This window comes from Neomonachus schauinslandi, chromosome 10 (assembly GCF_002201575.2).
Source record: "Neomonachus schauinslandi chromosome 10, ASM220157v2, whole genome shotgun sequence".
Lineage (NCBI taxonomy): Eukaryota > Metazoa > Chordata > Mammalia > Carnivora > Phocidae > Neomonachus > Neomonachus schauinslandi.
Genome location: NC_058412.1, coordinates 78,100,398 through 78,115,816, shown reverse-complemented (window position 1 = coordinate 78,115,816; position 15,419 = coordinate 78,100,398). Strand labels below are relative to the sequence as shown.

General features: G+C 37.1%; 1 protein-coding gene across 1 annotated transcript in view; it reads left to right on the top strand.

Annotated features, from left to right (window-relative positions):
- Positions 1-15,419, top strand: part of REV1 (REV1 DNA directed polymerase) — a 101,178-nt gene that overhangs the window by 29,047 nt on the left and 56,712 nt on the right. The window contains exon 3 of the mRNA XM_021701189.1: positions 1,345-1,471. Coding sequence (XP_021556864.1) covers positions 1,345-1,471 — 127 coding nt within the window. The remainder of the gene's footprint in view (positions 1-1,344; positions 1,472-15,419) is intronic.

The following is a 15,419-nucleotide window of genomic DNA, read 5'->3' as shown; positions in this document are numbered from 1 at the left end:
CAGCAGTGCTAATTAATACTGAAAAACAGGAAAACATGGTATACTGTAGTAGGGGATTGATCAGATAAATTGCCTCTATGTAGTGGAACACCATTCAACCATTATTTATCTTTACATTTCTCTTTCTCTCTCTCTTTCTTTCTTTCTTTCAAGGGAGAGAGAGGGAGAGAATCTTAAGCAGGCTCCATGCCTAGCATGGAGCCTGATGTGGGGCTTGATCTCACAACCCTGAGATCATGACCTGAGCCAAAATCAAGAGTTGGGCGCTTAACCAACTGAGCCACCCAGGTGCCCCTTACCTTTATATTTAACTTGGCAAGATGGCCTTGACTAAAATGTTGTGTTATAAAGGACTATTATATATGATCTTATTTTTCTAAAACCTCTATATTCTGAGACATAGTAATAAACTTTGAAAATAAGATCCCAAAATGTTAACAGTGAATGGAATCCTACCTCATTTAAGTTTTCTTCTTCATATTTTCCTATATTTTTTGAAAAAAAATTTTTTTTCCCACAATGAACATGTAATATCTGAATAATCAATGAAGTAATTTCCATTTTGGAAGAAGTATGTGTACCACGTCTAGATACCTGTGGCTGTATTTTAAAGATCTAATGGGTAGTTCTTTTTAGTAAAGTAAAATCAATAAAGAGTTAATTGGTAATTCAAATAATTAAGCTTAATTTTGTCAGTGTTTAGGAAAAGTGTAGCTGAATTCATATATTTATGTAGGTCTTTAGTAAAAATAATGTTTTTATATTCTTTCTGAAGTACATGTTCTCTAATAAAAATTATTACTGCTATCAAGTAGATTGATTAGATCCAGAATTTGGTCCCTGAATCTTCTATTATAGTAGCTACATGTATGGAGGGCTATACTGGTTTGTTGAACTGTTTCATTTTACTTTAAGTTGCTAACTTTAAGCTTCCGGTATTCAGAAGAAGTGGAAGCCAGTGAAAAATATACTCTTACTGACCACATGTCAAATTTTTAATTGGTTTAAACTTCATTGTAACTTCTTGATTTTGTAGGTAAGAACAATATTTTGTGGCATTAAACATTATTCTTGACCTACCTTTCTCCTCTTTTAAAGTAATTTATAAGAATGTGATAAAACAGTTAAAAATTGAATTGACAAAGGGAAAAGTCTTCCTTGACCTGTTTTATTGCCTTGCCTTATGGTTAATGTTTGTAATTATACCTTATGTTATCATTATACCTTGGTCACTAGCGTAGAATACGGTTTGTTTATTTATTTATTTATTTTAATGTAAATTTCCTTAAAGAGGGTGAAGAAAATATAACTTTTGTGATTGGTTTACCTTTTTTTAAATTCTAGGGTGGGTATATGGCTGCCAAGGTCCAGAAATTGGAGGAACAATTTCGATCAGATGCTACTATACAGAAGGATGGAACTTCATCTACGATTTTTAGTGGAGTTGCCATTTACGTTAATGGATATACAGGTTGAGTCCTTTTTACTTTTTAGGTACCCTCTTTTGGCATGTACTTTTATTAGGATTGAGAGTGATTTGTTTTAAATTCTGTTTTTATTTATCTTCTATATAAAAATGATAAAATCCTCTACTTACAGTCTTTTACTTTTCCTTTTTGTCCCACCTATACTTACCATTGTGTTTTTCATAATTTTTATCGAAGTACATAATTTTATTTTATTTTATTTTTTAAATTTATTATTTTTTTAAATATTTTTTTATTTATTTGATAGAGACACAGTGAGAGAGGGAACACATGCAGGGGGGAGTGGGAGAGGGAGAAGCAGGCTTCCCACTGAGCAGGGAGCGCGATGTGGGGCTCGATCCCAGGACGCTGGGATCATGACCTGAGCTGAAGGCAGATGCTTAACAACTGAGCCACCCAGGCGCCCCGAAGTACATAGTTTTAAAAAGCCAAATGAGGTTTAAAATGGAAAACAGTAGTCTTCTTTCATAACCATGTGATGGGAAGCTCATCACACATGTATGGGGCATGTACACTATGAGCTTCAGTATAGTGGGAACTGGTAGGGCCATTTCATTGGTGAATTTCCAACTGTAATTATGCATAGGTCCTTTTGAGCTGATGGGAGAGGAGAGTTGTGTGTGTGTTAGATTTCCCAGAATCTTACTTAGAGAAGATAAGATATAAACCTAACTGCTGGCATTTTGGTTGCCATGGGGGAAGGATGGGGCCACAATTCTCACAGTTTAGAAAACAGAATTTCATTTCATCTTCCTCTTCTTTTTTTTCATCCCCTACTTCCACTTCTCCCCTCTCGTATGCCTGTTGTCATTGAGTCCAGTCACTGGAAGGGACAGGATAATCTTTCTTTTTTGTGAGTGGAAATGGAGATCTGGACTTCTAATTTGTCTCTCAGACAGAATTTCAACCATAACTTCTTGTTTTATGATCTGTTCACATGGCCACTTTTGAAGGTGCCCGGTGCCTCTTTTTCTTGGCACTGAGTTTCTCTTGCTTTCACTGGCACCAAGCAGACTCTTCTCTGCTTCCACATAGCCAGCTTAGATTTTATCTTTCTCTGATCTGTAAAGTTATCATTAGTCTGTTGGCTATCAGCTTTTATTACTAAAGTTTTCATTCTCTTGAGAATTCTTCTCCTCTTAAGATCATTTTGTGTATTTTTTTTAAGTGAATGGCTGTAAATGTTTGTGTCATTCTGTGATATTTATCCCTCTCTGCTTCTCAGCTGGCTGTTACTTGCTTTTCTTTGAGGTCTCTTTATACGTCACTTCCCCTAACTTGTCTGATTGTCTTCCTACTGGTGTAGGTGACTTCTCATGCTCCTGTGGGGCTGTGACTCCTTAGTATCTTACCATTTATTGGATCTTATTGTAGTTGCCTGTTTACTGGATAAGAGCAAGAGTTACATTTTCACATTTTCATTACTGTTGTACTGTGTCTCTACAGTGACTGGTCATTAACCACTCAGGAAATATTTATTGAATTAAAATTAAGTTTTAATTAACGGATACATTTTCCTGGTTGAGTTTTATTGGGCATCGTTGACAATGAATTTAGTCTAAGAATGTTATCTCAAAATGAATGCTGATGCAGCTTTGGGAAAGTTCATAACATGCAACTTTTCTACTTAGATATCCTGGAACATTCAAGCTCCACAGACTTTTTTGAGATGCATTATAAAGATTATAAGTGTTAAAAAGAAAGAAACATTGCTTGTTGCATTAGCCAGTAGTAGAAGTCCCCAGTTCATGAGGGCACCCTTATTTATATAAGAAGAAAGAGATTCTTTGTGTGAGGGAGGAAAAAAAAATACTATAGTGATCACTACCATAGTTGAGAATCGAATTCTAATTCTACTTTTGTCACCATTTTTGTGTGACCGTAAGACATTTTCTCTATGCACCTGTTTTATTTGGACCCAGTTTTATCCCTATCTTTTTCATGATTATCCCTGTCCTTTTCATTATTTTCCCTATCCTTTTCTTTTGGATAGGGGTGAAAATATTAATTTTCACTATTACTAAGATTACATTATAATTCTACAAGTAAAGTTCCATTTTGTTGAATTTCCTAGGGACATGCAAATTGTGATGATAAAATTTTTTTAGAAAACTTTTCAGTTTTAGTGAATATTCTGTCAGTTTGTAGATAAAAGAATCAACAAATCTCTGTGTAATGAATTAGCAGTAGTAAATTAGTGCTTTAGATGCAGTAAGACTAGTGGGAAATACTGTATTATTATTACTGATTCTTAATCATGCTCCCCATAGACTTTAACATTCCAAGTTTTCTTGATTCCTTTAAAGTTCCCAGTTCTGCCAACTGAACTTCTCTTTGGTGACTCCTATCCTTTGCAGCCCAATTAACATTGAACTTGAGATTACATCTTTTGGGTATTTTGTGTCTGTCAGCCCATTCTTTTTTTTTTCCCCCAAAAGAGGATCTTTTCCCTGCTAAGGTTCTAAGGTTAACTTCTTTGCCTTTCATTTTTTTTTTTTTTTTTTTTTTAAATTTGTTTTTTTTGAGAGAGGGTGCCCGTGCACACATGTGCACACATACCCGGGGTGGGGGGTGGGGTGGGGTGGTGGGGGACAGAGAGAAAATCTCAGGCAGACTCCCTGCTGACTGTGGAGCCTGACTTGGGGCTCCATTGTGACCTGAGCTGAAATCAAGAGTTAGTCGCTTAACCGACTCAGCCACCCAGGAGCCCCATCCTGTTTTTGTTTTTGTTTTTTTTTCTAAGATTTTATTTATTTATTTGAGAGAGAGCAGAGCGAGAGAGCACACATGAGCAGGGTGGGGAGGGGCAGAGGGAGAGGGAAAAGCAGACTCCCCGCTGAGCAGGGAGACCGACTCGGGGCTCAATCCCAGGATCCTGGGATCACGACCTGAGCCGAAGGCAGATGCTTAACCAACTGAGCCACCCAGGTGACCCCCCATCCTGTTTTTTTAATTAAACTTTTTTTTTTTGAGGTAATTGTAAATTCATATGCCGTTGTAAGAAATAATACAGAGAGAGACCGTGACCCATTTGCCCAGTTTGTTTCCTTGGTAACATAAACCATAGTACATATCAACCAGGAAATTGACATTGATACAGTCAAGATAGAGAATGTTTCCACACCACAAAAATTCTTCATGTTGCCCTTTTGTAGCCACACCGCTGCTTCCCTTTTGCTCTCAGCCCCTTTTTAATCCCTTTAACTACTAACCTGGTCTCTATTTGTGTACTTTTTTCATTTCAAGGATGTTCTATTTATAGAACATACTGTATATAACCTTTTAGGATTGGCTTTTTAAATTTAGCATGATATTCCGGAGATTCATCCAAGTTGTATATATCAATAGTTTTTTCCTTTTTATTGCTGAGTTGTATTCCATTGTATGGGTGTTCCACAGTTTGTTAACTATTTACCTGTTTAAGAACATCTGGATTATTTCCTGGTTTTGGCTCTGAACATTTATATACAGGTTTTGTGTGAACATAAGAGTGCTATTGTTGGGTCATACATATGGTAGTTGCCTGTTTAGTTTTTTTAAGAAACTGCCAATCTGTTTCTCCGTGGCTGTACTATTTTATTTTATATTCCCACTAGCAGTTTATGAGTGACCCAGTTTCTCTGCATTCTTGTTAGCATTTAACGTTTTTTAAACATTTTAATAGGTGTGTCCTGATATCTCATTGTGGTTTTTATTTGTGTTCTAATTGCTCTGCATCTTCACCAGCATTTGATGAAGACAAATTGGTTTTTTGTTTTTGTTTTATAATTAATTTATGTATTCTAATAGATGTGTGGTGATGTCTCATTGTGGTTTTGATTTGTATTTACCCAATGGCTAATGATACTGAGCAGCCTTTGATGTGTTTATTTGCCATCTATATGTCCTCTTCACTGAAATGCCTATACATGTCTTTTGTCCATTTTCTAATTGGATTGTTTTATATTCTTTTGAGTTTTGAGAGTTCTTTATGTATTCCAGATACTACTCCTTTATCAGATAATATATGGTTTACAGATACTTTATCATTCTGTAACTTGCCTTTCATCCTTTTCACATGGTCTTTTGCAGAACAAAATTTTTAGTTTTCATGAGGCCCAGTTTATCTATATTTACCTTTATGGATGGTGCTTTCAATTTGAAAGTCTTTGCTTAATACTAGATCTCAAAGATTTTCACCTATTTTTTTTCTAAAAATTTTCATAGTTTTAGTTCATGATCCATTTTCAGTTAATTTTTATTTAATTTTTTTGGTGGCCTATGGATATCCAATTGCTCTAGCTCTGCTTGTTGAAAAACTGTTTTCCTCCATTGGATTACTTTTGCACTTTTGTAGAAAATCAGTTGGACATATCTGGGTCTGTTTCTGGGTTCTCTGTTTTGTTATATTAACGTATGTATGTCTCTTCACTGATACCACAGGGTTTTGATTATTGTACCTATATAGTAAGCCTTAATATCAGGCAGAATGATTATTTCCATTTTCTTCCTTGCCAACATTGTTTTAGCTATTCTAGGGCCTGTGCCTTTCCATATAAATTTTAGAATAAAGTTGTCTGTGTTTATAAAATAAATACCTTGCTGGGATTGTGATAGGAATTACATTAAGCCTGTAGATCAATTTAAGGAGAATTGACATCTTTACTATGTTGAGTTTTCCAGTCTGTGGACCTTCCATCGCATTTTACTCTGCTTTAGTTGAGTGAACAAATGTATTTTCTATGCTGCTTGTGTGTTAGGAACTATGAACAGATATGGTGGTCGATGGAGAATGTGGGTTTTGTGATGAGTAAGTCATCTCTGAGAGTAAGGTACAGAGGAAGGTAGGTGGCAACACAGAAGAGAAGTTACTGCCTTTGAGAGTTAGTCCTTCATAGAGGGATTGACTTTTTAAGCTGGGTCTTGGATAAATAGGCATTTTCTAAGCAAAAAAGGGTAAAGTCATTCTTGTCCTAATTCTGATGTACATTTTCCCCTTTATATTCTCCAATTTTGGTCATTGGGCTTATTCTGATATTTTAGGTTTTTTATTTGTACTTCCTTGTTTCTGAACTTTCGTTTTACTTTTGCTTCTTGTGAAAAGCTTCTTTTCCCACTTCTGTGAACTGGAATTTCATTCATCCATTAAGACTCATATTAAATTAGATCTTGTCTCCTTCCCTAAGCCAGTCCATAGTATTTAAATTGCATAGCATCGTTGCTAGAAACATTTACTTTGATACCGAAGTCTTATATTGTCAGGTCTTATTCATGTATTAAGTTTTTTGGAGGTATAAAGCCAATTTGATGTCGTAGCACCGAGCCAAACGTGGATCAGAGGTAGCACTGTAGGGCCTTAAATGTGCTCTTCATCTGATGTCCCTAGGTCTTCATCATTCACATCTTTGATCAAATGTCACCTCCTCTGAGACTTTCCCTGACCACCCTTATCTAAGATAGATGTACCTTGCCCTCCAATTCTTTCCTAACCCTTTGTCCAGCTTTATTTCTCTTCACAGAATTTATTTGTATCTGATCTGGTATCATTTATCGGACTTAATTTCTGTCTGCCCAGTGAAATAGAAGTACCATGGAGCACAGATGTGAGTCTTGATCATTGCTATATCCCAGGGGCTAGAACCTTGCCTGGCACAGTGTAAGATGCTTAATAAAGATTAGTTGAGTAAATGAGTGAATAACAGGGTTTGGTATTTGTACATCAGAATGTTAAAATATTCTCACTCATATGCTAATTCAACTCAGTCTTTTTAAATCTTTAGTTTTTAACTAAGAAATGGGCCACATTCTAGGCTTTTATTGAATTATAATCTCTGGGAGATAGGCCCTGAGCATGTTTATTTTGGTGAAAGCTCTCTAGGTGAGTTAGTGCTTCAAATCTAGTGAATGTAACTGCTGTCTTCTCTGGAGTGGCATCAGGACAGTTAATATGGCAAGAGGTGTTCTGGTTATTTTGTACTTTTTTCAATATGTGGATAAAAGACCAGGTCCAGTGGCTTTGGTACTGCTGAGGTTTGTGAAAAAACAGATGGGCAGGCAAAAACTTGGGCATGGATTACAAAATGAACAAGGGGGTATGCAAATATGACAGACTTACATTTCAGGTGATAAGGATTTGTTTGAAAACTTTAACCTTACTTTGTTGTTTTCTGAACATGTGAATGTGATGGTTTAGGAAAAGAATCCATTTAATGGTGACAAATCTAGTTTTCAGAAATGTATGCGTTCCAGAAATTATTTTCTTTTTATATATACGTATCTTCTTTCATTTTTCTGTGAGACTCTGATCTTGTAAATCAGAGACATAGGAATTTCACCTCTAACTAACATGGGAGAGACTTCCTGTATTAATTTATGCCACCCACTGTATTTTTACCAGTGTCCAATAGGTGTTTGCACCTGATAGGTACTCAAAACTGTGTTCTGTAGTCTTTTGAAACTTCTTCAGTTTTTGCTTGGTTAAGTGTATGTGGCTTTTAGATAAATGTGGTAAATCTAAGATAGTTAGGGAGGAATGGAGTCAAGAGAGTAAGCATGGCTACTGGAGGAAGAGTAATGGGTGGGAGTCAGAAGACAAAAGGGTCTGCACAATGGCTGTGTGATTATGGACAAATCACCTAATTTTTTTCTATTTCCTCATCAGTAACTATGCTAAATTATCTTTTCTAATTTGTAGGATTGTGAGACTCAAATGAAATAATGAAATAATGAAGGATATTACTACTGTAGAACCAAAGAAGGTATAAGCAGCCATTTGGTTTACTTCTTTCTACCATGTATGTAGCACAACCAACATTTAATCAAGTTCTTTGGATATACAGAATGAAATGGTGCGCATAATGAATATTTTCTCATTAGAGATTTATCAAGGAAAACTTCTATACAAGATTTTAAAATTTTGTTAATAGAATTTGTTTTAACCAGACGATCTTATAAACTATGCCTAGAAACATGAAAGTGGTCTTCATGTGGCTCTTTTAGTGTTCTGTAATGGCATTTGCTGTGATGGGATTTCACTTGCAGAGCTTTAGGCTTAAATTGTGGTCCTGTGATACATGCCTTTTACTTTTACTGTGTGTAATTGTCTCTTAGTAGGGTTGGTTTTAGTTCTGAACTTTAGTTGCATTCAGAACATTCTTAAAGAATGCTCTTTAAAATTAACAGTAGGAGTATTGTGAAATATAATTTTAAACTTTGAGAAGATAGTTTAGGATCCTAGAGTGCTTTCACTGTTATCAAGAACACCCATTATTATTTTACATAAGAAGTTCCACTAAATAGTTTGAATTTTTAGAATGCTAGAAATCCTTTTATTGCAGTAGCAATGCTTCTTCAAACCCAACACTTTTATCCTTGTTAATACCATTAACTATTAGCCAACCTGCTACAGCAAATTATCTGACTTATATCTTATTTCCCCCGCAATAATCTACCTTAAGACAATGATGAAAAAGAACAATGAAGAGCATAGGATGGACATGTTTCATGCTGTGACATCTCAAAACCTATTATAGAAGGCTGTAAGCATTTAAAACTTTGTGTAACTGGTATTAATAGGCAGATAAGTTGTTTAGAGTTGCTCAGAAATTCTGTGGGGGCACCTGGGTAGCTCAGTCAGTTAAGCGTCTGACTCTTGATTTCAGCTCAGGTCATGATCTCAGGGTTGTGAGTTCAGGCCCTGCATTGGGTTCCACACTGGGCGTGGAGCCTACTGAAAAAAAAAAAAAAAGAAGAAATTATGTGTTACGTAAATTTTATATGTAAATTAGATATCATCTGTATACATATATATGTATGTATTATAAGTTACATGCATTATATTTATAAAACAGTATAGCCTAGCCCTTCAGCAGTATTTTAAATATTCTAGGTTATAAAGATCCACAGGTCAGTGGGTGAGAGAGTAGGATTATTCAGTATAATTTGTTGCAACAAACCGGATGACTGGAAAAAAGCTTATACATCAAAATAATAGGAAATAAAACACATCCCAATAGACTAAAGGCAGATTTCAGAAACAGTTTATTTCAGGAAATAGACCTGGGTGAAAAATATGGAAATATGTTCAACTTCACTATTAGATAAATGTATAATGAAGCAGAATAAGTTTTTGCAAAGTTTATTTAATTTTAAAAAATTATTACATGAATATACCCAATATAGGTATAGATGGATGAAAGTAACTGCTCCGGTCATTGCTGAAGCAAGAGTGTGAGTTGGTAGACTTGCTTTGGAGAATGGCGTTATGAAACACACAAGGGACCTTTAATATGCTTATAACCTTTGGCTTAGTAATTCTTCTAAGAGTCTCTTCTAAGCTGATAAGCCTGATTGGCCTCCCAGTACAGGTTTATGGAAAAGATCATCTTATCATGTTGTTTTATTTGAAAGCCCAAGCATCGTCTAAGAATAGAAATTTAGTTATAAATTATGCCATCTATAAGGTGACTTAAAATAATTAAAAAGCTAACTGTAGATAATTTATAATATAGAAAAATTTTTGGTAAATGAGAAAGGGTAGGATATAAAATGAGAAGTAGGGGATGATCAAACTGTTAAAAAAGAAAAGCACAGGGAAAAAGTGCTAGAAGCAAATATATCACAGTGGTAACTCTTTGGGCATAGAACTGTGAGTGGTATATTTTCTTTTGTTTTCTAGATTTTTTATTCTAGGCATGTTTTTGTTAGAATAGAGAATAATTTAATTCGAGCTTTAATATTGTTTATCTTGGGAAACATGGAATTACTATAGTGCCTTTGCTTTTTTTTGCTTTCAGGCTGAACATTGGTATAGAAATACGCTATGGATAGGATAGTTTATAGAAATAAGAAAAACAAATTACTTATGTAAATATTTCCAAATATACTATGTGGTGGATTGTATTTCTGTTCACTGAAATCTGCTTTCCTTCCTCGGGGGAGGATTTTACTTCCCTACTTGTTGAAGTCCGGTTTGGCCATGTTCACAGAATGTGAGTAGAAGTGATATATATCAGTTTGGGGATAAAGCTTTAAAAATCAGTTTGTGCTTCATTATACCCTCTTTTTCTTCTGCCACAGTGACTGACAGTGTTCTAGATAGAGGTTGTTCCACATCAGTCTGGATTTCAGAGTAAAGATGACATGGAGCATAGGATGGACATGTTTCATGAGTGAAAAATAAACCTTTGTTGTAAGTCACTGATTTGAGGTCATATGTTACTGCAGCATAATCTTCCCTCTCCTCTCTGAGCAGCATCTCAAATAGTGGATAGGAGAAATATTTAGAACAAATATTATGTTTTAGGTTTCTGAAAGAAGTAGTCTTTGGCTTTATTTTATTTTATTTTTATTTTTTTTAAAGATTGATTTATTAATTTGAGAGAGAGAGAGTGTGTGTGCCCACACAAGCAGGGGGAGGTGCAGAGGAAAGGGAGAGAATCTCAAGCAGATTCCCTGCTGAGCACAGAGCCCAATGTGGGGCTTCATCTAACCACCCTGAGATCCTGACCTGAGCTAAAATCAAGAGTTAGCCGTTTAACCGACTGAACCCCCCCAGGCACCCCTCTTTGGCTATATTTTAGATCAGGGGTTGGCAAACTTTTTCTGTAAAGGGCCAGAGCTTTGTGGGTCATGTACTCTCTCTTGGAACTACTCAGTTCTGCTCTTGTAGCCCTAGAGCAGCCCTAGATAATATATAAATGAATGAGAATGGCTGTGTTCCAATAAAACTTTATTTAAAAAATAGGAGATTTGGCCCAAGGGCCTCAGTTTGCTGATCCTTGTTTTAGGCCACAGACTCAGAATCTTGGGGTTAGAAGGAAATTTAAATCTTCAAAATAATCCTTGTCTGTGTGAGAATTCCTTCTTCAGTGTTGCTGAGTTACCGACAGACTACCTACCACTCAGCCTCTTGCAGTGACTCCAGTCTGATGGTATACTGTCCTGGGAGGCAAGTGAGTTCATTTTCGAGCAGGCATGATGGTTTTAGTGAGCTAAAATGTGCATCCCTGTAGTTTCCATCCAGTAGTCCTAGTTCTTTCTCTAAGACTCTAGAGCATAAATTCAAACCCTGTCACGTCCTTTAAGTGTGATCTTCATGCTAATTCACTCTACAGCTTTCAAGCTAGATTACTCCTATTTCTTTCAAAGTGTGCTTTCAACCCTGTGGCCATACTTCTCTCCATTTCCTTAACAGCTTTTCTCATCATCTTTCCTCAGCTTCTTGGATTGTCATAATCCTACTTAGTTTCCAGGTTCAGCTCAATCAGATGTTGGTCGGCTCTCTGTTCCCACAGAACTTTTTTCTGATAGAATATCTTGTGTTTAAAAAAGCATGTGTGGAATCCTTACTAAATTCTAAGTGAGATGCTTGAAAATATGGGTACTGAGGATACAGTCATGATTAAATAAGGTTCCTGTTCCCATAAGTTATAAGTAATACCGTAAGTGCTTTTGGATTCCAGATTAAAGCTGTTGGTTGTTTTTGAATTGATTATTAACTTCAGTTCCAAAATACCTGATAGGTTTTATAGTCTTAAGATTATCTGTAGATAATCACTGAAAGCAGAAAAATGAAACAAATACTCAGATATGTTATTTACTAGGAATGTCTCTTACCTTTTAGTTGTTAGGTTAAATAGTTTCTACATAGACCTTGGAATATAACTTCCTTTAAATCGTTGAAAATGTTAATAGCTCTAATGTGTGTGAATCAGGATTTTCTCACTACTATGCTGAAAGGCAAAATGGTAACAGGTATATGTTACAAATTGAACTTTCAGAATACAGTCTTATATAATATTACTTTTATTTGTTTGGTGTTTGGGGGATTTTTTGGTAAGGGTTCATTTGAAATAGGGTTCTGCTATTTAAAAAATTGAAAATCACTAGTTTAAATGTCTCTATCTTCCTTCATTAAAGCAAAGCAGTTTCTTAATTTGTTTCCGTTGGTGTTTTGTACATGACTGAAACATCACTTAATGCTTATTAGCCAGTATGACTTGATTTTGGTCTTCAGAGGATTCCTCCTGGTTGATTTTTACTATACTGCTCTAATGAAGTTGGTCAGGGTCTAGCGTATATTGAGAGTCATAAAGAGAATGAAATATTCTAGGCATGTAGTCTGACCTCAGTGAAGCGGAGCAGAACCAGCCCCACTTGTGGTCTGCCCGCTGTGTATGTCTGCATTGTTTGAGTTCATTATTTTGAGGGGAAGGAGGTAGAGCTAATTTAAAAAAGGCAAAGAGCTCTATTTAGCTTAGTCATTTGAGACTTCTTTTGTCGTGTGTTGCCATTGTACCAGTTCTCCTACATAACAAATGGTGCAGTTGTTGTAAAATAAAATGTGGAGGAAGGAGGAGCAAGATGGCGGAGGAGTAGGAGACCTAAATTTCACCTGGTCCCAGGAATTCAGCTAGATAGTTATCAAACCATTCAGAACAGCTACAAACTCAACAGGAGATCGAAGAAAAGAATAGCAGCAACTCTGTGAACAGAAAGGCAACCACTTTCTGGAAGGTAGGACGTGCGGAGAAGTGAATCCGAGGCGATATTTGGGAAGATAGACCGTGGGGGGAGGGAGCCTCTGTCAGCCGCTACTGGCAAGTGATAGAGCAGCGGAGCACAAAATCGGAACTTTCAGAAGTCGGCTCTGCTGAGGGACGTCGCTCCAGTGGCTAAGTGGGGGGTGGAACCCTCGCTGGGACAGTGTGGTCTCAGGACCGTCGGGGTCACAGAAAGACCAGGGGTGCTCAGGCAGAGCTTCCAGGTTTCGGAGCAGAGAAGCTGGCTGCAAAGACAGACTCGAGTGGGCTCTTAGCTCGGGGTTGCCATCAGCCGTGATCCATGGCACAATCGGGCCACTGCTCCTCCAGCAGGGACCCAACGAGCAGCAGATACGGGGAGACTCCCCTTCCTCCCCCAGGAGGAGCGGCTCGGGAGCACACCCCAGGAATCTGCTGGGTCTGGAGACTCCAAACGAGGTCGTGTGCCAGAGATAGAAACGCTTGGTCATAGGCCAGGTGAGTGTGGAGTGCGACCGGAGACCGGGGAGACGGGAGTGATTGCTTTTCTCTGGGGGCGCACTGAGGAGTGGCACCCCGAGCTCTTGGCTCCTCCGGGGCCAGAGATTGGGAGGCCGCCCTTTTCATTCTCGTCTTCCAACGCTGTACGGAGAGCGTTCAGGGAACAAAAACTTGGGAGAGCAAACCCGAGCAGATTACTTAGCCCAGACCAGGCAAGGGCGGGGCAATTCCACCTCCGGCAAAGACATTTGGGAACCACGGCAACAGGCCCCTCCCCCAGAAGATCAGCAAGAACAGCCAGCCAAGACCAAGTTTACCGATCAATGAGAACGGCAGAACTCCAGCGCTAGGGGAATATAGCACATAGAATTCATGGCTTTTTCCCCATGATTTTTTAGTCTTTAAAAGTTAATTTTTTAAATTTTCTTTATTTTTTTTCTATTTTTTTTAGTTGAATTTTTCCTCTTTCCTTTTTCAGCCAACATCAATTCCTTTTTTAAAATCTTTTTTTAATTTTCATTTTTACACTCGTATTCTATCCCTTCATTATATTTAACCTTATTTTTTGTATATATATGTTTTTTTGTCTTTAAAATTTTAGGATACAGTTTTTTTTTTTATTTTATTTATTTGAGAGAGAGAGAATGAGAGAGAGCACATGAGAGGGGTTAGGGTCAGAGGGAGAAGCAGACTCCCTGCTGAGCAGGGAGCCAGATGTGGGACTTGATCCAGGGACTCCAGGATCATGACCTGAGCCGAAGGCAGTCGCTTAACCAACTGAGCCACCCAGGCGTCCAGGATACAGTTTCTTCTAACAGACCAAAATATACACTAAATCTAGTATATGACTTTGTCCTAGTCTCCCACCTGATCACATTCTCTCCTTTTTTCTTTTAAAATTTTTTTGTTCTTTTTTCAATCAGCTTCTTATCAATTCCTTTTTAAAAATTTTTAAAATTTTCATCTTTACAGTCATATTCTATTCCTTCATCATGTTTACCCTTATTTTTGTGTATGTATGTTTTCCTTTCTTTAAAATTTTGAGGGGCAGTTTCTTCTAACAGACCAAAATACACCCAATATCTAGTGTGTGGCTCTGTTCTATTCACCAGCCTGATCATATATATATATATTTTTTTCCCTTTCTTTTCCCCCGGTTTTGGGTCTTTTCTGATTTGTTGACTGTATCTTCTTGTGGGGTCATAGTTACCCTTTTAGCATTTTGTTCTCTCATTCATCTGTTCTTCTCTGGACAAAATGACGAGATGGAAAAACTCACCTCAAAAAAAAAAAAAAAAGAGGCAGTACTGACTGCCAGAGACCAAATCAATACGGACATTAATAGGATGTGGGAACTAGAGTTCAGAATGACGATTATAAAGATACTAGCTGGGCTTGACAAAAGCATAGAAGATACTAGAGAATCCCTTTCTGGACAAATGAACTAAAATCTAAGTGGAAATCAAAAAGGCTATTAATGAGGTGCAATCAAAAATGGAGGCTCTAACTGCTAGGATGAATGAGTCAGAAGAGAGAATTAGCGGTATAGAAGACCACGTGATGAAGAATAAAGAAGCTGAGAAAAAGAGAGATAAACAAACAACTACTGGATCACAAGTGTAGAATTTGGGAGATAAGTGATATCATAAGATGAAACAATATTAGAATAATTGGGATCCCAGAAGAAGAAGAACGAGAAGGGCAGAAGGTATATTAGAGCAAATTATAGAAGAGAACTCCCCTAATTTGGAGAAGGAAACAGGCATCAAAATCCAGGAGGCACAGAGAACCCTCCTCAAAATCAATAAAAATAGGTCAGCACCCCACCAGCTAATAGTAAAACTCACAAGTCTCAGAGAAAAAGAGAAAATCCCGGAAGCAGCTCGGGACAAGAGTTCTGTAACCTACAACGGTAGAAACATATAGATTG